At 35.4% G+C, this 25,821-nt stretch overlaps 1 protein-coding gene across 3 annotated transcripts in view; it reads left to right on the top strand.

Moving 5' to 3' along the window:
- Positions 1–24,244, top strand: part of LOC123534247 (uncharacterized) — a 36,580-nt gene extending 12,336 nt beyond the window's left edge. For all 3 annotated transcript variants that reach the window (XM_045316414.2, XM_045316413.2, XM_045316415.2), the window contains exons 3-4: positions 12,386–17,651; positions 19,427–24,244. In XM_045316414.2, coding sequence (XP_045172349.2) covers positions 12,386–17,651; positions 19,427–21,812 — 7,652 coding nt within the window. In that variant the 3' untranslated portion in view covers positions 21,813–24,244. The remainder of the gene's footprint in view (positions 1–12,385; positions 17,652–19,426) is intronic.
- The last annotated feature ends 1,577 nt before the right edge of the window (positions 24,245–25,821 follow it).

Below are 25,821 nucleotides of genomic sequence, written 5' to 3'. Positions count from 1 at the left end.
GACACGGCACAGCAAGTATTGTTACTCTGCATTGCTTTTTGCAAGAATTATGGCCCCTTTTGAATTTAGAAAATCATAGGTAAATATTTCTATTATACAGAGACAAAAAATCAGATGAACGTCTGCACCCGCAAGGCAGTGCTCTTGTCTAATATTATTATGGGTATATACCTTACTATAGATAATAACAATTTTACGTTATAAAATTATGCTGTTACCACTTGACTTGCCCATGTGATATTGGCACGTATGCCAGTATGTTATTGGCACACCTAATGTAATATAATACCAAATACACCCAAAACTTTTTCGGTTAATAAGCTTGTATAACTTTCTGTAGAGAAATATGTACAAGTTCTGCTGTGGAGGTAGAGCACAATGTTTTTGTCATTTTCAGGGGGTGTTTTAACAGGTGCTTTAACTGTAGAGTAAACATGCATTAACTGAAATTCTCATATGCTAAAATGCACTGTTAACACTCCTTTTTAAAAAGAATTGTACACATACCCTCTCGGAGGGTAAAAGTACCACAGCCGTATAACACATCAGTCAAAAGGAAATGATGTTGGTGTGATCAGACAGTAATGACATTCCTGCACATTTTGTTTGTTTGTTAAGGGTTTAACACCGTTTTTCAACAGTATTTCAGTTAGGCAACGGCAGGCAGTTAACCTAACCAGTGTTTCTGGATTCTGTACCAGTACAAACCTGTTCTCCGCAAGTAACTGCTAACTTCCCCCACATGATGTGGAGGTGGAGGACGAATGATTTCGGACTCAGTGTCTTTGATAAAATTGTCACGGAGAACATATCTTGCATGGAGATAAAACTCACGACCTGCAATCCATAGATCTGCTCTCTCCCTGTAGAGCTAAGCGGGCAGGCTACCTGTGCATTTTAAGAACATTGAATGATGTTGATGGACAAGATACTCATTTTTTAGCTCGACTATTTGAAGAATATGGAGAGCTATACTCCTCACCCTGGCATCGGCGTTGGTTAAAGTTTTTACCATCAAAGATATTTACTTTGCTACAGATGTTATAACACCAAAAGCTTGTACACTGACGAGATATGAAAACGCAACACACATATGCTTGAATATAGTTTCACTACAAAAAGCATCACCTTGAAATGTTCAACACATACACATCTCGATACTCTATACCCATTGTGTTCAAATTTAATCAGCACAACAGACCGTAAAATTAACACAATGGATATAGAGTATCGAAATGTGTATGTGATGAACATTTTAAGGTGATGCTTTTTACAGTAAAAAAAAATATATTCAGGAATATGTTTGTTGCGTTTTCATATCTCGTCAGTGTACTATCCATGCATATAAAAAGGATGACACACTTTAAGATGGTATCACAAAATTAATGATGTCAATAACTACAATTTACACATCAATGTGGAAAAATATTGACGTTAAAGGCTCCTTTGTAACTTAAAGGAGTCTTAAAATGAGTTTTGACTGTAATAGATAGGAAATATTTTGTTGTTCATTGTTCTGCTTGTAGTATCTTTTGGGATTGCTTGTGTAAAGATAAAATCACACAAGATGTTGATCAGAATATGAGCATCAGTTTCATACCTGCAAAACTTCAGACTTTCTCCTGTTGAGTATCATTATGTTAATAAACATAACCATGTTTTTATAATTGCCCTATAATTGATCCAAATGAAGGTTTAATGCATGGATCAAAGGCCAAGGGCCAATGGAATAGATCATGGTATGAATAACTTGGCCAGTGTTAAAACAGTTTTATTTTAAATTTCATTACTTGATAATTTTAAATGAAACATTTTAAAATTAAATTATCACTGTTGCCTAGTAGTGATTTATAATAGTAGCCCTGATATATTATTATAACCAATTGAATTAGTATCAGTCAGACATTACTGGTATCTAAGTAACTACTAGAGGGCATTGATTGAAAGATCACACACTTTTTATACGCCCGTTTGAAAAACGGGACGTATTATTGGAACGCCCCTGGCGGGCGGATGGGTGGGCGGGCGGTGTCCACAGACTTTGTCCGGAGCATATCTTCTTCATGCATGGAGGGATTTTAATGAAACTTGGCATGGTTGTTCACCATCATGAGATGGAGTATCATGCGCAAGAACTAGGTCTAAGGTCAAGGTCACACTAAGAGATCAAAGGTCAAGTTCAAGAATGACTTTGTCCGGAACATATCTTCTTCATGCATGGAGGGATTTTGATGTAACTTGGCACAATTGTTCACCATCATGAGACGGTGTGTCAAACGCAAGAACCAGGTCTAAGGTCAAGGTCACACTTAGAGGTCAAAGGATACAAGAATAATAACTTTGTCCGGAGCATTTCTTCTTCATGCATGGAGGGATTTTGATATAACTTGGCACAAATGTTCACCACCACGAGACGGAGTGTCGTGCGCAAGAACCAGGTCCCTAGGTCTTAGGTCAAGGTCACACTTAGAGGCCAAAGGTCAGATACAAGAATGACTGTCCGAAGCATTTCTTCTTCGTGCATGTAGGGATTTTGATGTAACTTGGCACAATTGTACACAATCATGAGACGAAGTGTCATGCGCAGGTCCCTTCTTTAGAATTACTTCCCTTTGTTGTTACTATAAATAGGTTATATTGTAACTTTTTCATTACTAGTCGTAGGGAAAAATCCGGACCACTTTTCTGTAGTACAACATGCATGTTACATCCAATTTTGAGGTGTATTTTGACCAATCTCTACCTGGTAAGGATTTTTTGTGTGGACTTAAAAAAAAAATTATTTTTAACTTCCCTTAGTTGTTACTATAAATAACTTATATTGTAACTTTTTTATAATTGACCGTAGGGAAAAACCAAGACCACTTTTCTGTGGTACAACATTGATGTTACTTTCAAATTTTAGGTGTATTTTAAGGTATCTCTACCTGGTAAGGAGTTTTTATGTGGATTTAGAAAAAAAAGAATTACAATAATTAATAAACAACCACAAAATTAAAATTCCATTTGCAAATACAGGTGCTAGTGTAAAGAAATTTGCTGTGACGGGCGTATATTGTGACATTCTGGCACTCTTGTTCCCTGATCTGATACACAATGCACATGTTCCTTATCTCTGCTGTGCATTTTTATACGCCCATCTCTGAAAGAGCGGGGCGTATTATGTGAACACCTGGTGGGCGGGCAGGCGGTCGGCGTCCAAAGCATGTCCGCTCTCTAAGTCGAACAGTTTTCATCAGATCTTCACCAAACCTGCTGACAATGTTTGTGGGCATAATATCTCGGCCAGGTTCGATAATCAGCCAAATCGCCCCAGGCACTCTTGGATTATGGCCCTTGAATTACTCAAAAAAACTGGGAATTTAGCCTTGTCGCTCTCTAAGTCGAAGTTTTCATCTGATCTTCACCAAACTTGCTAACAATGTTTGTGGGCATAATATCTCAGCGAAGTTTGATAACCAGCCAAATCGCCCCAGGCACTGTTGGATTATGGCCCTTGAATTACTAAAAAACTGCAAATTTAGCCTTGTCCGCACTCTGTCGAACAATTTTCATCCGATCTTCACCAAACTTGCTGACTATTTTTTGGGCATAATATCTCGGCCAAGTACGATAACCACCCAAATTGCACTCTTGGATTATGCCCCTTGAATTAGGCCAGGTTCGATGACAGGCGTATTTTGTGACAGTCTGGCACTCTTGTTAGCTCTGTATTCTACATGCAAGTACGAATAGCTATCATTTAAAGGCATCTAGCTTTGAAACTTTTTTTTTTTTTTTCTTTTCTAGGTCAATCACCAACCTCACTGGGTCAAGTCCCCTTACACTGACATGTAATTTGGCCATATTATGCCCCCTTTTGGACGTAGAAAATCCTGTTTTAAGTTTTGCATGCAAGTTACTATCACAAAGACTAACTTATTACATGCAAGTTACTATCTCCAAAAGTATGCGCGGATGCGCAGGCTGGTCTGGATCCATGCTGGTTGCAAACCCACTGTGGGTTTTCTCGTGGCGCGGCTCATATATACCTCATGGTTATACCTGTCTGTCTGTACCTCTTTGATACCTTTTTAAAGAGGCAAATATCCAAAACCATTTTGATTTTCAGATTACTGTTTATAAATGTTTACCATGATAATGTGATTGAAATCGGATATGACCCAGGTCACTACATCCAAGGTCAAGGTTACACTTGGGAGGTCAAAGTTCAACTTTATTTCAGACAGTTTGATTGATTTTCAAATAACTGGGTACTACTGTTGACCATGCTAGTATGATGAAAATTATGCATGACCATAGGCACTAGGTCTACAGTAAAGGTTACACTTAAAGGTCAAATGTCAAACAGTTTAAACTTATTCTTTCATAATTATATCTCAAAAAAGAAGCATTTCTCGTTTACCTTGTCACGACAATGTGCAGGTCAGTAGATTCGGGTCACTAAAATGGTCTTTATCACTTTGTTAGGTCAAAGGTCAGATAGCTTTCATATTGTTTTTGCCCTGTCTGTCTGTCCGTCACACATCATTTCCGATCAATAACTTGAGAATCATTTGACCTAGAACCTTCAAACTTCATAGGGGTGCAGGGCTTATGGAGTAGACAACCCCTATTGTTTTTGGGGTCACGGGCCTAGGCGAACATTTCCGTTTTCCATTTCCAAAACCATTTCCGATCAATAATTGGGGAACCACTTGACCCAAGATTTTGAAACTTCACAGGATGATTGATCATGCAGAGTAGATGACTCCAATTGATTTTGGGGTCACTCTGTTAAAAATCAAGGTCACAGAGGCCATTTCCTATCAATTACTTGAGAACAACTTGACCCAGAATGCTGAAACTAAATAGGATGATTGGACATGCAGGGTAGATGACCCCTATTGCTTTTTGGGATCATTCTATTAGAGGTCATGGTCACAGGGGCCTGAACATGGAAAACCATTTCCAGTTAGTAATTTGAGAACCACTTTACCCAGAATGTTGAAACTTCATAGGATGATTGGACATACAGAGTAGCTGACCCCTATTGATTTTGGGGTCACTGTATGAAAGGTCAAGGTTGCAGCAATTCATTTCCGGTCATTAACTTGAGAACCATTTGACCTAGAACCTTCAAACTTCATAAGATGATAGGACTTGCAGAGTAGATGACCCCTATAGTTTTTGGGGTCACTCCATGAAAGGTCAAGGTCACAGGGGGCTGAACATAGAAAACTGTTTCCAATCAATTACTTGAGAACCACTTGACCCAGAATGTTGAAACCTAATAGGATGATTGGACATGAAAAGTAGATGACCCCTACTCAATCAAAGGTCAAGGTCACAGGGGCCTGAACATGGAAAACCGTTTCCAGTTCATAACTTGAGAACCACTAGGCCCAGAATGTTGAAACTAAATGGGATGATTGGACATGCCAAGTAGATGATCTCTGTTGCAGTCAACCATCACTGTCTCTTTGACTTTTGCTCCTGTCCCCTATTGACTTCTTGCCTATATGACTATGCATTGGGGGAAACATGCACTTTTCTACAAAAACATCTTCTAGTTTTTTTCTACAAAAGCATCTTCTAGTTTCATGTCTGCTTTATACCTTATATACCACTGGAAGGGTTTTTATATAGCTAAGTGTCTGCATGCTGTTGTCACCCCTATCAAGACGACATGTAGAGTGAATAAACCTGGCAGTGAGGTTCAAGGTCTCGGTGACCAGTAGGTTACGGTCCGTGACTTCAAATCACTTGCTGCTCATCGGTATGTGTTCGAGCCCTACTTTTGGTGTAGAATTTTCATTTGAGGAAGTCATTCAGCTAGCTTATGGAAGGTCGTTGGTTCTAATCAAGTGCCAGGTGTGATGATATAGTGCCTGGAGATCTTCGAAGCACCAGGGTTCTTCCTCCACCAACATTGGGGGTTGTCCCTCAAAACAATTGTCTGTCATCGATGTGGGTTTAAAGTCTCGCTTAGGGGTTACAATTCTTCATAAGAGGTAACAATCCAGCTTGCTTACTGAAGGTTGATGGTTCTACCCAGCTGCCTGCATGCCCATGCCTGAAACATTGCACAGAGGGGCACCGCTGTGGCCTTCCTCGTACATCAAAACACCTAAGAAGTATGAACTGTTTGTCATCTGTCACACTGATTTATGTAATCAACTTATAAATACTGCCTGCATATTATGGTTCTCTTTCAAAGTTGCTTACTCTCTAGCTTATTAAAGCTCTGAAACTCAGGTGAGCGATCTGTGGTATCACGGTCCTCTTGTTAAAGGTGTTTGTTTTTACTTATAAATATTCTATCATCATATTTTATTCACCCACATGGATGCAAGCTTTATTATACCACTAGTAGTCACTAAGCCTGATTATCAGATACCTTTTTTCTGTCAAACACGGAATACCCTGATTTTCATTTTTTCCAAGTACCTGGTTTATAGCACATTATTTTAATCATGTTTTTTCTGTGAACGATTTAGATATGGCAGGTAAATGATAAAGGTGAAAATATTCTCAAAAAACTTTCTGCTTACATAGGCAAATCGATAACATTTGCTTAATCATCGAAAACAAATGAAATACCATAGTGAAATGTCAAAATGTGAATTTAAAGTATCTTATGTAGTGACAGTGTATGAAGATGTGATCTGTATCTTCCAAGAAATCATTTGAAAATTCCCAGTAATAGTTTGCATCCTGGTCTATTTTCTGCATAAAACTTTACCTCCGGTTTATTTTTATTAAACTGCATTATATAGGTGCAACAAGTGTGCTCCAAGCATATGTTGAGTCCTGATAATTACCATTTTGAACATGACTATTCAAGAGAATAAGGAGGGTTGAAAATATTACACTTTGCCATTACTGGTGTCTGTGTTGGTTAAAGTTTTTTATGAAGTTCAGTATAATTCTTCATGACTTAATTAACACTTGATCATATTGACATTTGTGTGGCAAGATGCATAACTTTACCTGCTGTAAGGCTCCTATGTTTACATGTTTAAACAAGTCTGTGTTTGACTGGTAAATGTTTAAAAAAATTCTACTCGGTTAAACGAAACGATCACCCTTCCAACCAACAAAGTCTTTCTCTGTTCATAAAACTGAACGAAACGAGTGTTTCCTGCCTGTTAATGATATTATATGTCTCTTTTTCGGTAAATAGTAAGCCGCCATTTTGCGCACTTGTTTGATAAGTGATAAATTCCATTATAGGGACAGAACTATACCGTATAAGATTTTACGCTGTATAAAGTGCTAAATTGGATTCGTTTAAAATAAATTGTTCCATTTTGCAATGGAATCGCATCAGACAGTGCCAAATATAGCGTGGAAACATCAAAACAGCCTGAACTTGTGAATTTGTAATATTTTTATGCCCCAGTAGGGAGGCATATTAGTTTTCAACTGTCCGCCTGTTCGTTCGTCACAACGTTAACTTTTGCATGAAGGCACTAAAAATTACTGGCGAATCACTGCACCCAGGACCTTCAAACTTCACATGCTGATAGTACTTATTGAGTTCACAACCCCTACTGACTTTGGGGTCACCAGGTCAAAGGTTAAGGCGCTGCGGGGGCATTTATCACCATTAGTGACAGCTCTTGTTTAAATAATGTATTTACGATAATGGGCCCCATTGTACAAGGCAAAAAGCCAGCCAGAGTCATGACTGAAGACAATAATTGATTGCCGTTTAAACAGAATCGTTTCTTGTTTGAAAGATTGTGTAAACGTTTACAAAAATCTGTAAAGATTTGAGCTTTAACCTGCAATAATTCCAGAGTTATGCCCATTTTAAGATTAGAAATTTTGGTTAAAGCCTTTATAAAGTCCATTATCCTCTTCACTTCGTAAGATATTCAACTGAAACTTGCTGTACTTGCTGGTAGTGACAATGTACATTATTAGGACAAAATGCAGAACTCTAAAAGTTTTTCAGAGTACAATACTGTGCTGTTTTTCACTGTTGCAGATACTACATTAAAGGTCAAAACATCAAGTCTTATAATTCTTACACAAATTTTAACAGAATTATCCCCCTTCTTGTACTTAAAAAGACTTCTAGGTTTAAGTTTTGCATACAAATTGCTCTCTCCAAAGATCAATAAGCACAAAATGATTATTGTTGAATATCAAAGGTTTTCATGACTGCATACATATACCTTGTAATAATGTTTCCCTGGTAACAAATTTAGTGCATAATTAGAAATATTCTATAAATTAGAAAGTATGTGAATGGTATCAGGTTATCTATTTGATGATATTCATTAAGAAATTTTTAAAATCCAATTTATTGTCAGTGATAGTTTATTCTGCATATGTTGTGATTATTTAAAAAAAGGATTAATACAATTTTCTTCTTTTGAGGAACAAATTAGAAGGAAATTATTTTCCCTAAAGTGTTATTTAATCACCATTAGGTGAAACAATGAATGGATTTGCACGGTATGCTGTGGTGATTAAATTTATTTTGCAGTCATTCAGCTTTGGGTATCAAACAGTTTAACATAATATATGAACAAAATAAAATATACAAAGTAATAAAAAAATTAACTTACAGAGTCGCAACTGATGAATTAACCTTTATGATGGCAAATGATTTTACTTTTGCGGCCACTGCAGACCAAGATCAGCCTGCACATCATGCAGGCTGATCATGGTCTGCACAGTTTGTTATTCAGTCAGTAAATTTTCAATGAATACCCCTTTGAATAATAAGTGGTACTGTCAAAACTGAATGATTGACTAGTCCATTTTAAAAATTAAGCAGGTTGGACACGACTAATTCTGCCGTTGCGACCAGTGTAGATCATGATCAGCCTTCACATCCATGCGGCCTGATCATGATCTGCACTGTTTACTATTCAGTCAGTATCTTTTTGGTATGCACCCCTATTGACAGTTAATGGTACTGTCCAAATTGAAAGATGGACGAGTTCATTATTGAAATTCAGCAGGGTAATAGTTAAAAAGGTTAAACTATAATATGAGCCGTGCCATGAGAAAACCAACATAGTGGGTTTGCGGCCAGCATGGATCCAGACCAGCCTGCGCATCCTCGCAGTCTGGTCAGGATCCATGCTGTTCGCTTTTAAAGCCTACTGCACTTAGAGAAACTGTTAGCGAACAGCATGGATCCTGACCAGACCGGCGGATCCATGCTGCTCGCAAAGCCACTATGTTGGTTTTCCCATGGCAAGGCTCATATGATGTGCAAGATCAGACTGTAACATTGATATTTATGGAGCATTTTTTTTTATTGTTTCTCTTTTCTTTTTTTATAAGGCTCAGACTGTTTGCTTAAAAAGTATTGGAAATGATAATATAATATTATGTCAGATAAACAGTCTGAAAAAACAACTTGAAAATTTTACAAAGTCATGTAATTTAAATATCCCTAGTCAATGTGAAGATATCATATAACAGGAAATACCTTATAAATAGTTGATTAACTGTTGAATAGATAGATAGTGCAATACAACAAGATACGATTCATAGTAATAGGATAAAGTCTTTTGAATGTAATACATTGTGAAGTTTAAATTTTGTCAAAATCTGTTGACGTTTTAAACAAATTTGAATCTGTAGATTAATGGTCTGATGATTTGCATGATCTTCAAGTCACACTTGACTCTTTCTGATAAAAAGAAGAGATTGAGGACAATGTAAGCGTATAAAAATGGCTACATGTATCATAGGATTCTTTCTTTAGACAGATTGTGTTTAGTTATATTATAATAGCTGATATTTTTCATGATAAGGCCTTGTTTATAAATGACTGTGTGCATAACTCATTCCATTTGTCTTGAGATTTTTATCCAAACTTTTAACAACCATGATCAGTCTTTGGAAGATAGACTTTATATCTGTATATTGTAACCCTCATCATGCTGGGCACGATTTATTCTGCCTTTGCGATCAGTGTAGATCATGATCAGCCTGCACATCCATGCAGTCTGATCAAGATCTGCACTGTTTGCCATTCAGTCAGTATATTTTTGGTAAGCACCCCTTTTAACAGTTAATGATACTGTCCAAATTGAAAGATTGACAAGTTTATTATAGAAATTTAGCAGGGTAAGGGTTATTAAAGTTATTTCAGGTGCTGTATCTTGGTTTATCACAGTCATGTTTGAGTTGTAGGAGTGAAATAATGCCGTTTTATAACTTTTTTATTACACTAGTGTAAAGGCTGTAAATTTTATGTTAAAAACAGATGGAATAGCTGCCTAATTAGATGTTGTGCAGAATCACATGATTAGAAAAGGGTTACTTTCAATACTGCACATGAACATTTAACAGTTCGAGCCAAAAAGGGAGGTAATCAAAAACAATACATTCAATAAAACTTTCTACTGTGTTCATCAATATTCCAACCTTTGACATATATTAGGGAAAACAATTATCAGAGATTGGATTTAACAAGAAATTAGTATATTTTATGCTCATAATGGAAAATGTGGCTGCCACTTTTTAAACAAAGGCATTGCATGTGAGCCTTGAAAGCACTGACCTCCAGATCTTGGCTAAAAAATGATATTTCTTTCAAATTGAAGTTTGGTCATATTATGAACAATAGAACATAGGAGTTTTTGTCTCTCAACTATTTCAAAAATGCCAAATCAAAAAAAAAGACGACTGCGTCGGAAATCGAACCCGGACCGCCGGGGCAATAAAAAAATTTTCTGCTGTCGTTACCAGTACCGCTTTGGAGGATTTAGTATTTGATACCCCTTAAATGTAGATAGTTTTAATCGAGGCAGTTTACCTCGGGTAAAGGTTTACAGAAGTTTAAAGCTTTTCGATTTTCATTGTAAAAAGTAAATAATTTGGTAAAAATGTTCCCAAAAATGAGACTTAGAAGTCAAAGGTTCACATGATCAGTTTCTTGTCTAGTCCATAACTCTGCCGTTCATCAAGGGAATTTAAAATTACTTGGCGCAAATGTTCCCCATAATGAGTTGATGTATCTTGCGCAGGACCCAGACCCCTAGCTCCAAGTATCAAGGTCACTTTTGGAGATTTTGGGGTGGGGGGGGGGGGGGGTGGAGAATGGTCTGGTCTGTAACTTTTTTATGCATTTTTTCCTTACCAATTTAAAAAATAACATCAAAATACAGATATTAGCATTTGAAGGCATTCACCAATTACAGATTTCCAGACATTATCAAAGTTCAGAATGTCTTCATGTATCATATGATATATAGTTAGTATGTTGCCCTATTACCTAGAAGATGTTTTATTGGCATGCAGTATGTTTTGTGAAAAATGTCCCTCGGCAGGGGACGTTGGTAACTCTGTTACAATTTCTTATTTCAATTTATGTGGCAAAATTTCAACAAAAGGCATCATAGACAAGTATTTGAGCAAACAATAATGTCTGCTGAAAATGGTATACTGTAAAATCATTAAATTTCGTGGCCATGAAATTTCATGGTTTTGGTCAAAACAGCAATATGGGGATATGAATTTGTGGATTTCAACTTTTGAACATGAAATGAATGGAAATTTTACATGTTCGTTGGGATTAAATTTCTTGGACTGACTCAACCACGAAATCCACGAAAATTAGGCCCCCACGAATATTATTGATTTCACAGTATATGATTTTGTCAGCTAGAAATATTGTATCATTATTTTAGTGCTGTAATTTTTAACAAAGCATCATAATAGTTGATCTGTGTTAGAAAATAACAGCAATTGTCGGATTTAAAGCCGGTATTTGATTTTATTGTCTAAAACGTTTTGAAGCATTCAGTGTGAAAAATCCCATGCAACAGACACTGAAGTACGTGTTTCCACCATTTTGCAAAGAAAATATTTGAATGTCACTAACTGAGAAGATAGTTTGGTTAAACTTGTCGTTCTTATGTCATAAACCTCTGATTAGCTGTGTATTTTATATCGTTCTAAAGTTTGTCCTAGCTTACAGAAGCTAACACAACTAGTGTGACATAATTATCACGTGTATTATTTGCTATTGATACCTCCTGTCCAAACATAGTTACAAACAAACAAAATCAAAAAATGCGTATTTTGGATTTTCAGGTGCGTTTCGATATATGCATCAATTGTTTGAATTGCATATTTGGCAATTTAATTTCATATTTACCCAATTACATACATGTAGTTTATCTGTTGCTCTGTATATATAAAAAGCAATATTTTTAGCTGAAAAGAGTGCTGCATTGTACATGAATATATATTTCTTTCTTTTTTCAGCTGAAGTCTATGCTGCCATCTATGCTTAAATAGTCCCATTTTTAGCTGTGAAAGGTTGCTGTTAAATATTAATGAATGAAGAGTTAGTTTACTTTGATAAAGTAGGTGATATCAGTGTACTTTTTGGTAAGTGGTAAGAAAATATCCTTGTGTTTTTCAGGAGCTCCAAAGAAATGGAAAATGTCATCAACTCTACACATTGATGAAGATTCTATAAAGAGTAAAAAAGCAGGAACTTCTAAAGGTTCTTCAGGAGGCTCAAATAAAGGAACACCAACCAGCTCTAGAGAGAATTCAAATGAAAGAAAGAGTCGATTGAACCAGTCTTTGCAAAAGGGTGGTAGGAAAAGCAGCCTCAACAGAGACGGAAGTTCATCCGAGCAGAGCAGCTCACGTGAATCTTCTTTAGAAAGTAAAGCTAAGGGTGATGATAAAAAATTCAAGAAAAGTGATACAGATAAGAAAAATAGGAGTATTTCTAGTGACTATAATAAACCTAGAAAAAGTCTGGACAGTGGTAGTTCGGCAAGCAGTGACACAGGAAAAAAGAAGAGAGGTCGTCGTCCAAAGTCTTTAGATTTATCCCCAAAAGAAATGGCAAATGGTGATGATGACAATTTTAAAAGTCCAGATCCTTTAACACCTTGTAATATTGCTATCAAAAGGAAAAAAGGCAGGCCAAAAGAAACTCCTCCGGTGCTTTATGCAGAACCTCCTGTAGAGTCATCTCCAGTAGAGAATGTGACAGACTATGAAACAGAGGACAGCAGCCCTCCATTGAAAAGAAAGCCAGGTCGTCCTAAAAAGATTAAAAAGTTTAAAACAGATCAGTTGAAATCATTGGGTAAAGGTGAAAAACTGAAATCATTTAATATGAAAAGATATGAAGGCAGGTGTTTGAAGCAATATAGTTCCAAAATTATTAAAAGCAACATGCCAAAAGGGTTCCGAAGGATGAACAAGCTTCCTAAGCTTACTCCTGTAATGACAACAAATGAAAACAGCAAGAATGATGGGAGTATGTCATCATTTGAAAATGACGAACAAGAAACAAATAAAGCTAACGTTAAACTGAATGGAATTCCATCTGAAAAGAGGGGACCTGGAAGACCCCCTGGTGCTAAAAATAAAAAGTACTATGCTCCACTGACAATGTTAAAAACTAGAGCAAAAGCTGTTAAGACTATTGTTTCAAGAAATAGGACACAGTTTGGATCTCAGAGCTTGAAAAAGGCAATTAGTAGAGGTCCCGGACGACCTCCTGGTGCTAGAAATAAAACAACTCTTCAGAGACTTGCTAATAAGGCGATTGCTGATCAGGTGATTGCAGATAAGGTAGAAACAATTTCCAATAGTTCCAAAGAAAATAGTGTTGTTGCAGAAAAAGAGGAAATTCCTGTTGCAATAGAGAAAGAAATTGAAAGCAAGATGGAAGTGAATGCAATTGATGAAGCTATTGAGGCAGTTGTTTTTAAAGCCAGAAATGATATATCTCTTGAGTCAAATATTAAACCAAGAGTTCCATTCAGGACAACAGGGTTTTATAAAAAACTGTCTTCTGTAAAGTCAGTTGCTAAAATAAAAAAGGAAAAAGACATAATGCATAAAATTAGGAAAAAAAGAATCTTAGAATCACAAGCTTCTGGTCTAGAATTTACAAATCAGACAGAACCTTTAGCTTCAAATGATCTCAGGAGAAAATTGCAAAGTAAGCTAATACAAAAAATGAATGCTGGAGGCATACAAACTTCAACGAAAACAGAAGTTGTTTCAAAAGAGGAGGGTGCGCAAAAGACAGAAGTTTCTGTAAAAGACGGTGCTTTCACAGCATCTGAGGTATCAAAATCTGACACCTTACCAAATTTGAGTAACATTAATTCTAAAGCAACTGTGAAAAATAGTGAAGTGAATGGAAGCATTCCACCAGCAAGCATTGAAGAAAAGACAATGATTAAACCTGAAACTGATGGTAGTAGCGATAATGCAAAAAATGTGCGTAGGCCGAATGTTGATGTTGCAAAATTTAGTGACACTGAATCTGTTTGCTCTGAATTAAGCACTAACTCCATTGGGTCCCTGAAACGTAATATAGAGAAACAGGTTTTAATTTTAGGGGAGGAGAACATAGACAGTGATGATCAGACTGTAAGAACTAGGCAAAGATTTGAAATCATTCCAGGCAAAAAGAGGAAACGTACACTCAGTGGTGAATTTGATTTACTGGATGAAAAGCAGTTAAGGAAAGAAAGGAAAAAAGCAGAAAAAGGACAAACTGATGATGAATCAGATATCAGTCAAGTAGTAACTGTTACTCCTATTAAGAAACCTTTATTCAAGAGAAAGAGAAGTCCAAATAAAAAGTCACCTAATCTTAAAGTAAAAGATGGAAAAATTGTCAAAAAATATGTATCACAACTAACAGCATACCGCAATAGAATGTTAAAACAGTCCCCATTTTTAAGCCGTGTTAGAAAGAAACGTAGAAAACCACTAATGAAGAGAACACCTGAAAAAGTTTCAATAGAAAATGTGACGAAGTCAACTGGAGGGACCTCAAAAACTGTTAGTACTATTGAAAATGATAAATGCAATCAAGAGAAACAAAGAAGACAAATTGAACAAACAGAAGAAAAAGTTGTGAAATGTCCGGAACCCATTTATACAGGAAAATCTGAAAATTATCGTCAAGGGTTGTTCGAAAAATTCACAGATGTGACGCTTGAAAGTAAAGATGATTCTGTGAAAGAAAATGTGGATGTTTTTAGTGAAAAAAATGGAGATGATGCCGACAGTGATGATACCGAATGCACAATTGAACTCAAAGATGAAATATTGACTGAAGATCATGAAGAAATACCTGTGGAGGAAAGTGTGGATGATTCTGATACAATAGATTTCCATGCTGAGGTTGAATCTGAGTCTACAGGTAAAGAACTTTATACAGAGTCTGAAATTGAAATAAGAGAAATGCTTTTTGAATTGATTGACGACATAGTCATTAAGTTTGAGAGTAAAAAGGATTCTCAATCGGAAATAACTGACTTAAAGTGTGGTGATGAAAAAGTTGAAGCAAAGTCTGTCGGTGAAAATGTAGTAGCTCAGACTTTAAGTGATAGAGAAGAAATAAATTATAGTCAAAAGATTGCAGAGGAAAAGTGTGAAGAGTTGAAGGAAGAAAAGACTGGTAAAGAAATTGTTGAGGATAAACCTTGTGATGAGGAAAAGAAAGTTGAAGCATCTGAAGAAATTATTTTAAATTCTAAAGAGACAAAAGAAGTTTCAGACGAACACACCACTCTAACTGAAACTGAAAAAAGTTTAAAAGTAGTTACAGATGAGGAAGTTGCTATTGACAAAGACAATAACATTAATAAGGAACTTGATAACCCAGTTACTGATGATAAAGATTTAACAACTGAAATTGAAGGAGAGAGTAAGAATGATAAAAAAGCCAAAATTAAGCATAAAATTAGAAGAAAGAGATTTGTACCTCTATCTTTGTCAAAAAAGAAACAAGGTAAAATTGTAACAGACACTAAAGTTAGAAAGAAACCAGGAAGGAAACCAAAACAAAAAAGTGTTGATGATTTAGCATTGAATAGTGGAACTAGTACAGAAACTTTGAATGATAAAAAAGTAAGTTCTGCTGAAAGTAAGTCGCCTGAAACGGGTGTAACGAGAAAGTTTGAACTAAGGCAAAAGATTTCAAGATCACCTCTTGACAACATAGCATTGAAGCAAAGTTTGGAAGAAAATGAATACTTGAGGAATGAGGCACAGAAATTATCACGAAAAGAAGCAAAGTTTAAACTGAAATCAAAAACACAAGGACCAGACTCATTAGAATCATCACCTATTCAAAGCAAAGAAATAGAAACAACTGAAAATGCTGTTATAGAAACTCAAGCACAGCCAGTTGTTGAAAGTGTAATAGAAACTGAAGAAAAAATTGAAACTGTTGAAGACTTGTTAAAATGCTGCAAACCTTGTAAGATTGTTTTGAAAGATTTTATTAAGGAGCTAGAACGTGCTCAAGGTCAAACAGAGAGCTCTTGTGAATCTGAGGGAGATATGCAAGATAGTCAAGATAACTCAGATGAAGAAAAAGGTAGTATCCCTGCCAAACATCATGAGGCTGTCGAAATAAATGCAGACATTGCCCAACCTAATGAAAGTCAGCCCTTAGATGTTGCTGAAGGTCCTTTGGATAAGATATCAACTGATAATACAGACAAAGATCCTGACAAACCTGAAATGCCAAATAATGTAGAAACTATTGACGATACTAGTGTGAACAATGAAAAATGTGTTGTGAAGGAAAGTACAGAACTTGATCAAATTAAAACTGTTGATAATTCAGAAAGCCCTAAACAAAATGAAATTACTGAAAATATGGGAGAAATAAATGATAATGATAAAAAAGTAACTGAAACTGTTAGCCCAGATATTAAGCAGAGAGAATTAAGACCAAAACGAAGAACACCTGTCAAAAATGAAAACATTTCACCACTAAAATCAGCTGTAACCCCACCCAAAAAAGTGAGAAATATTAAAAGTATTAATGAGCAACAAACTGCTAGAAAAACAGTTCCTCCGCTTAAAATCAAAGTGAAAGGAGGATTTTCTTCTAAACGCAAAACATATATTGTTGAACCATCTCCAGATTCGCCTGTGGAACAGTCAAGTAAAGGTGAACAGAAGATGGAAAAAAAGAAAGAGAAGAGTAAAACAAAATCTGGAAATAAATCCGAATCGTCTGACTCTGAAAAACATAGTAAAAGCCACCATCATCACAGAAAGAAAAACAAAACACCAACTGAAGACTTAATCATTGAACAAAATAAAGCTTTTCAAATGCCGGACACATCTACAAGTTTTAATAGTGTACTTCCAGAAAAACCAGCCATAAAAGCTACTGATGCATATGAAGCAACGTTTCTACAGTTTATTCAAGACAAAGACAAAGTTGAACAAAATATGGCTGCTTTCAGTAGCTCATTTGGCTCAAAACCTAAATCCAGTAGTCAAAGCATACAGAAAGTACTTCAGAAAGAGAGTAAATTTACGAACGCGTCATTTGCCTCAACATCTTCTTCATCTGTGAACTCAATGAAAGCTGGCCCAAAAAGTATTTCCTCAGATTTAAAGGTTAGCCCTGCTTCAGTGCTAAGTGACACTCCAAATGATGTTGATAATTCTGAAGTTCAGTATGTTTGTTCTCAGTGTGACAATGTTGTTTACAAGGCCAAGGAGCATATTATCCAGCACTATAGAGAAGTTCATCCAGGATCACAGTTTATTTATAAACCCCTGCCTGAAACTGCCGAGAATGTTACAGCGACAGCAGAAGACCCATGTCCAAAGACAGCACAGAGGGAACAGAAAATGGATGATTCTGTCGTCGAAAATAACTTATCACAAACCAGGTTTGTTACTTGCTGGGCAATTCTTTGCCATATTTCTATGTTAAGGATAATGCTTTTCTAAGTTTCTAGACAATTCCATTTAATCCTGCATAGTTTGTAACACTCCTTGTTACAGTACTGTAAAATAATGAAATTAAGTTGGTCTGGAAAATAAGCAGAAAACAGTAACAAATTTCTTGCAGTGAAAATGGTATCAGAATGTAGAGAAAGTTTGAAAATAAGTTTATATATTTAATTTAATTTGTACAGACAGAATAGATACCTGCAAGGCTGGGGTGATCACAAAATCATATGTAATAATTACTTCTTTAAAATAAGATTCTGGTCAGAATAAGGCACAATTTTATACAGATACTTTCTGTTCTCAAAATTTCATCTGTTTATCAATGGCCGCCATATTTGAAGGTCATCGGAAGATTTGACACATTTGTTAGGGCGCTTCTCATTGAGTCTATCCTGTACTGAAAATTATTTTTGTGGCATTTTATTTCTACACATAAGTGCATAACAATATAATGTAGTGAAACATTCATTGAATATTTGGTGTAAATTAAAATAAATGTTGGTTTTGTATTTAAATCATTTACCTCTCAGACTTTTCAATCCTGTTAATACACATTGCTAAAAATTAATTTTCATGTTTTTTTGTATAATATGTTTTTGTCATTGTTCAAATCATAAAAACATATTACAGGATCATTTCTTGGTTCAGCTTTGTTCTTATGCACTATAAAGATGTATGAATATTGATGTTTACCTCCTTTCATATCATATCAAAACCAAATTTTTTTTAATGTATCAAGTGACATTTCCATGCTGTGGCTGCATTCACTATCAGATAATTGCATAACATACATGTATATGTATGTTTGAACACTAAAATAATTGATTCTACAATCTAATACCATTTTTACTGTGAATATGCTACTGAGAGTAATGTTTTTATCAGTTAAATCAAGGCTTACTGTTGTTGATGTTTTCTTAATAAAATGTTCAAATAATTGCAGTTCAAATTAAAAACCAGTAGCATTAAATCTTGATTGTTTAAAACAATACACTGCTGCAATATTACTTGATACCATGACTTTCACATATAAAATTGACATCGCCATAAGTAAAATATAGTTTCCTTTCCACTACCTTCCAGACACTGACAGTGAAAAATATTAAATATTGTGACCTTCAGTTTGTTGACCAGACATAAAATTAAACCACAAGTATTTTGTTTTCTAAGTTTAATGCTTAAATGCCTGTAAGCAAAAGTATTTGTACTGAAAATAGTTTTCATGATAAATGGATTAAAACAACTTAGATTTTACATCTTCATGCCAAAAATAGTACCCTAAAACAGGCTTGGCTGCAAAAGAAGTCACCAAATTCTGATAAGAAATTGAAACAAGCAGCAGCTAATTATTGAGATTTTAGGGTCTGTTTAATATTTTATCCTTAATTAGTTTGATGTGAAAATTTCAAAATACAAGCTTGATTTTAATGCGAAAAAAATCTGTATCAAGATTACTTGATCATGGGCATGTACTTCTTATAATGGCAAGACATTTTTTTCATACTTATTCCATAATCAATAATTTTTTCTAATTTTTTTTTAAGTAATTGACAGTTGAAAATATTTAACACTCACAAAAGAAGTATTAGTTTAATAACTAATCTCACATAAACATATACATTTTACAGAACCCATGATAAGGAATTACAGTTATTCTGAAAATTAATAGAACTTAATGCTATTCAAATTGATCTTTTCATATCTATTTTAGTACGGAAGAAACTGAGCAGACTAATGAAGATGAGGACAGTGGAAGTCTGAACTTGAAAATTGTCGACGTTGTTAGTCTGAAGGACCAGGAAACCATTCTAAACAGTGACTCGAATGTGTCAAAGGAAGAACAAGTGGCACCAGTGCACACTGTTCAGACAAACCAGATTCAGACTCAGCTAAGAATACCAAGCTATCCAATTCTTACCAGTGCTCCACCGCCGTATCCAGTTAATTGTAGCATTCCACCGCCACCATATTCCATTGCAACTGCCAGTGCAATTTCTGCGATTCAAGAACAGTTACAATTTAAAGCACAATCAGCACCTTTAAAGCAGAAAAGCCAAATTCCATCGGGCAAAATAGGAAACTCTTTTAAATGTGAAAAATGTAACGTGCATGCACCTATGCTTGCAGCAATGGTTGCACATTTAAGAAATTCTCATAGAGAAATACCAAGACTTTTTCAATGTCCATATTGCAAAGACATGGAAGCTGAAACTGAGGCACTGATTCATCAGCACATAAAAAAGCACCATCCTACGAACAACCCAAATCCTCCTGTCGCTTTATCCGAACCAGCAAAGCGAAATTTGAAAACATTATCTGTTAAGTTACCAGAAGGATTAAAGTTAGGGGAAGGAAACAGTATTGAAAAAGACATTTATATGTGCCTAAAATGTAAAGAACATATGCCCTCGTTAGAAACAATTTATGAACATCTTGAACATGAGCATGCAGAAATATTTGCTTATGTTTGCCCAGTTTGTAAAGTGTTTAAGTCAAAATCTGAAGAATTGGTGAACAATCATATTGTGATGAACCATCATCGCAGACCTGCAGAAGTTAATGTCTCGCTAGCTATTGATGGTAATCATTTTGTTAGGGTACAATGTCTTGTTAAAGATAAAGCAAAATCTGGCCAAAAATCGGTTCATTCAGTGCAACAGAAACAACAGTTAAGTCCAAGTATGAACGCAATACAACAAAGTAAACCCGCAGTACAGGTACCAGGACAGATAACCACATCTCTTCATTTACAGCCCATTCCACAAGTAGTTGTTCCTCAAGAAAGTCCTGTATCAGCGCAAGGCAGTTCAAATACTAACCCATTAAACCCATTACAGCAGACAAGTTCAAACATTCAAACGCCTTCTGTTGGATCTAAACCCACTGTACCAGGTCAGAAAAAGAAGAAAAGTTTGCTAGAATCTATTCAGAAAATAAAAGTTCAAAAAATGGAACAACAAGGATTGCTACCACAAAAGAGTGCAACATCAGTTACTTCAACGATTCCTTCACATCCATCACAACTTGGTTCTGCAAAACCTAATACAGCACCTGGAGCAGCTCCTCCGCCGTTAATGAGAGGCCCACCACCTTTAATTCGGTATGACCAGCTCAGTAAAGTTACTTCACCTCAGTCGATTATGCTTGGATCAGCAATAAGGACATCTTCCCAGCTCGCACTTCAAAATCAAGCCAGTCTTACAAGTCTGCAAAGGTTACAAAATATTACAAGTTCGCAAAATGCACAGTCTTTGACAGGGACAGCAAGACCTATACAGTCGTCATTGTTTGACACTTCAGACCTAGAGTCAGTGAAATCGCAACAGAGCCAAAGGCCTGTCCTGAATGTACCTGTTGTTTCAAGAGTATCCAATAAAAGTCCGTTTTCAAAAGTTCAATCAACAAGTTCTACACCAGAAATCATAGAAACGACTGCCACAGGGTCTCCACTTGATTTATCGAAAACTACGCCATCACCTGTTCCGCAAAGTGCCCTGCCACTTAATTCTGGACAGGTGCAAGTTTCTGGAGCTGGTCTTAACCCAGAAGTATTCCAGGTGTTCAACTTGCGACCAAGTACACAGATGCAGCTCCCTAGACAACAAATTCCTGTTCCACAAATGATTGCCCAGCCTATAATGTTACCGCAACAAGTTCGACAAAATACTCCTAGCACACTGGCCTACAGACCAGCAGGTTCACAAATGATTGCAACATCACAAGTTCAACAGCTAATTGGCATGCCAGTTGGTACTGCTGTCATTGGAAATATGGTGGTTAGTTTAGGGAACGTATCACAGGGAATCCCAGCAATGCCAGTAGTGAACCCAGCACTTCAGAATGCGCAATTTGTCCGCATGTCTGCACCACAAATACCAGCAGTTACTATGTTAAATTCCTCGGAAAATTCAGCAGTATCTACTCAGGCGCAGTCAAAAAGCTCTGTGACTGGGCAACCAGGATTGAGCAAGGCCACGTTATTTAGATGTCCGTATTGTCCCAACATTACTCCTCTTAGATTTGACCAAGTGCAAACACATATTGAAAACAAACACCCTGGATCATCAGTTCTTTTCAAGCCATTTGAAACCAGATGAATGGCTTGTGTATGAAGTTGAAAGACAAGAATGTGATGCACATTTTTCAGTTATCAAACATTCCTGGTTTACAATATACATTACACATTTCATACTGTACATATATCATAAGCCTTCAGTTCCACCATTATAATCATTTGTACAGGCGTATATTGTTTTATAATCTTCTGTCATCCATTAAGAAAATTTATCATTGTGTATTAACTGTCAGTTGAAACAATAAACTGTATTATTAATAGTGAGAAATACTGTTGTACATATTTACCATTTTATGAATTCATTCACATGTGCCTATCATTTTGCTTTTGTATATACTTCTCATATACATAACGGTTGTACTGTACAGCATATACAATATATTTTTGGATGTATAGAATAATTTGATCATTTTTGTCTGCACTCGTTAGTTATAGATTTCTTTTAATGCAAGTTTAAACGAGTTCATATGAACAACTGTCGAGATAAGGCGTCTGGGTTAAATTTACAAAGGTTACGTATTTCGGGAATTAACGATTGGGCGCATTTTCACAGGAAAAATACGCTTTAGAACAGAAATCGAGGTATTGAACATTCGTGTATGGTTGCAAAAGTATTTGAATTTTGTAGATTCCATTGTTTGGAATTTGATAGTATTGAGTCTTGCTGGACTTCTTGCATGAATTGTGCTAAATAATTTTCACTAATTTCTTTTCTTTCATTTACTTTTATTTGTTAGTATGAAAATAGATTTGTTATAGGAATATGTACACTTGTATTGTAAATATTGCATCACAGACATGTAACTCTTTGATGACTAATTCTTGCATATGCATTATTGGTCCCGCCATGTTTTTGTCTTTTATTTTGGCATCGAGTAAAATGAGAGCCTAGTCGTAAATGTATCTACACTACTTTTATATACCATAACATTTGACATTTAAATATTCTCAACCAGTCTCGTTAAAAACAGTAGAGAGATACATTTTATTGAGGAGAATAACTGCACGAAATGTGTTTTTAAGAATTTTTAGTTGCGGTTATTCTTTGATCTTTTTTTATGAAAGAATCTACGAATTTATTGTTCAAACTGGTTCATTGAGGGGCATTAATATTATTTTCTTTGATTTTAGTTTGTAGTTTTGATAAGTTTCGGTTGAACAAATAATATACTTTAGTGTAGGTTGCTTCAGTTTGTCAAGTGTTGGTTTGTTTTGTAAATACAAGTGTGCGTGTGTGTGTGTTCGTCGGCTTCATTCATTTTCATTTATATTTATTGCATTTTAATTAATTTGAAAGAAACTAAGATCTTTTACTTTCAGTAACTTTTAAAATAGTTTCTGAAATGAAAGGTTATTTATGGGTTTCTCAGTTTTGTATAAGCACAGTTGTATCTTTATAAATGAAAAGCAAGCCTCAGCTCCGACGGTAACTAAGTTTTGAAGAATTTTGCGATGGATTGCACAATTCGACACAAAGAAGTGATGTAATAACTTTATACAGCTACGTTTATGCACGATCATCTTTGACTTGCTAGTTGTTTTTCTGCTGTAAATTGTAGACTATACTAAAGTAGTAAAAATATTACCTAGTACGACATCACGCAAATGAGAATCGTATTAACAGAGAATGTCAACATTTTTTATGGTTATATTTTTTAATCATGTAAAAGCAAAAGAATATGTATACACGCAGTCTATTTGTAAAATGTCGCTATATCGAATACATCTATATGAAATACAATTATAGTTACACATAAACTTTGTATTTCAGTATCATATTTATTTTTCGTTGAATTTTGACTATTTTTGTATGTGTTTTTTTTTTTTTTTTTTTTTTTGGTTCAGAAGTTTGTTTCATGTAGCTTGCACACCGGGACCATGGTAGATATAGATTAAATGATGGTTATTGTTTTTGAAATTCTTGATTAAAAGTTTGTTCTCAATGGTTGGGACCACTGCTTTATCTTGCATCAAGTCTCCGCTGTGTTTGTAGCAATTGCAGTAACATTTAGAATTTTGATAGATATGATGGGGAAACATTTTCCATGTATTTTTTTTCAATTTCTTTCTGTGCGTGAAGTTTCTTTTCAGCAATTTGTAATCCAGAATTAACTTCAGTTAAACTTTAAGGTATTTTTCACATGGATTTTGAAAAAGGAGATATGTCTCCATAGCCTGACCAAAACGTAAATTTTAAATGAAATGAACGCTTTTGAGTGAATAGCTTTTACTCGTTGTTGAAAGTGTTGGACCTTCTGTTCATATTACAGCTTATTAAAAACTTGTTTTAGTTACATTACTGATGCAAATTACTTGTCAAAATATTTTATATACCAGATACAGGTGGTCTTGTTTTATTTTGTTCCTGTATAACAATATGCAACCAAAGTTTTTATGAATTTCATAAAATTTTGTCTCAAAAATAATGACTTGTAAATAAAATGTAAAGATGAATATTCTTGTTTTGATTTCCCGTTAAGTTTGATCGACATCGTCTCGTGTAAAAAAGGAAAACACTTAACAGTCCATGGGAAACTGTTCTAAACTATGTTTTATACAAGACATTGTGCCATTGATCTGGCTGTCACTAAGATTCCTCGTACTGTAAACTTGACTACACATGGTAAAATTGAATACAGGCTTTAGATTTTATCTGAACTACGTACATTATTGTTTCTGGAAGTTTGTATATGCAGCAGTTCATATTTTGCCAGTATCTTCAAAGTTGCTGTGGTTAAAACACAAATATACATAAACAAACATGTGGACAGCAGGTCCATTTTAAATTGTAAGACGAGTTATTCGAATAAGACCTATATCAGTACTGGGTAATATAAACGCTGTCAGCCTCTGCGGCCGAGTGGTAAAGGTCTCCGACTTCAAATCCTCGTCTGTGGCTTCGAGCCTAACTCGGGACGTTGAATTCTTCATGTGAGGAAGCTATCCAGCTGGCTTACGGAAGATCGGTGGTTCTACCCAGGTCCCCGCCCGTGATGAAATAATCCACCATCAAAGCTGAAAAGTCGCCATATGACCTATAATTGTGTCGTTGCGACGTAAAACCCAACAAACAAAACTAGTAATAATTTGTCCCCGCACTAGGTATGTAATATACTGACTAAAGGATTTGATTATTTTTTTTTTTCATTTATAGGGTACATTCAATGCCTGTGAACGTTCAGTGGGAGAATACGGTATATAACTCCTAAACCGGACATGTTGCAAATGTCCTGAAGTGTGAGCAAGTTCTCTTTATAATGTTTGTGCCAGATGTCTTGGTAAAATGCCTACATTTGATAATGTAAACACAAAAGTAATAAATATACGTGTATGAACAGTACCGTGAGTGGATTGGCTTTAAAAAAAGTACACACTATACACGTAGATAAACGTGTACCACCACTAAAAAATTACTGGCTGTTTTTTATCAATCGGCTGTTACTGCATGGCATTTAATTACGAAACATTATTTATATATATAGTAAAGCTATATATACAATTGATGAGGATTGTATACATTTGAAGTAAATATCTAAAGATTATAAATAATTCTAGTGAAAGATGCCCATTTGATAGCTTTAAAAACTAGGAATTACGGTAGAGCGTTCTGGAAAATTTCCAACGCTGAATAATGATGTCTCGTGGATGAAATTATATCAACGAAAAGTTACAGCCTGCTTTGTGGTAATATTCTTAAATTTAAAGTTATTGAAATTGATTAATGTGATTTGAAAGATCAGAAAGTTGGCAAAGCGTAAAGGAACCAATTTCACTTAAGTGTCCCAAGATATAAATGAATAACAAAAGTGATACAAAATATCCGGAAATGACTTTACGGAAGTCGGGAAAAAATTAATATAAGGCAAAGTGAGCATATTTCATAAATTAGATATAAGTTCTTTTTACTGGCAATTAAATGTACTAGAAACGACATTGCACATGCTGAAGCATTAGTCCAAATTTTATTTTCTGAAAACTGGTTCAGACTACCGAAGTATCTGACACAGTATTTAATTGAAATAATTAATCTG

Source organism: Mercenaria mercenaria, chromosome 12 (genome assembly GCF_021730395.1).
Source record: "Mercenaria mercenaria strain notata chromosome 12, MADL_Memer_1, whole genome shotgun sequence".
NCBI lineage: Eukaryota > Metazoa > Mollusca > Bivalvia > Venerida > Veneridae > Mercenaria > Mercenaria mercenaria.
Note: the sequence above shows the minus strand (reverse complement) of the source record. Positions and strands in the feature narration are given on the sequence as shown.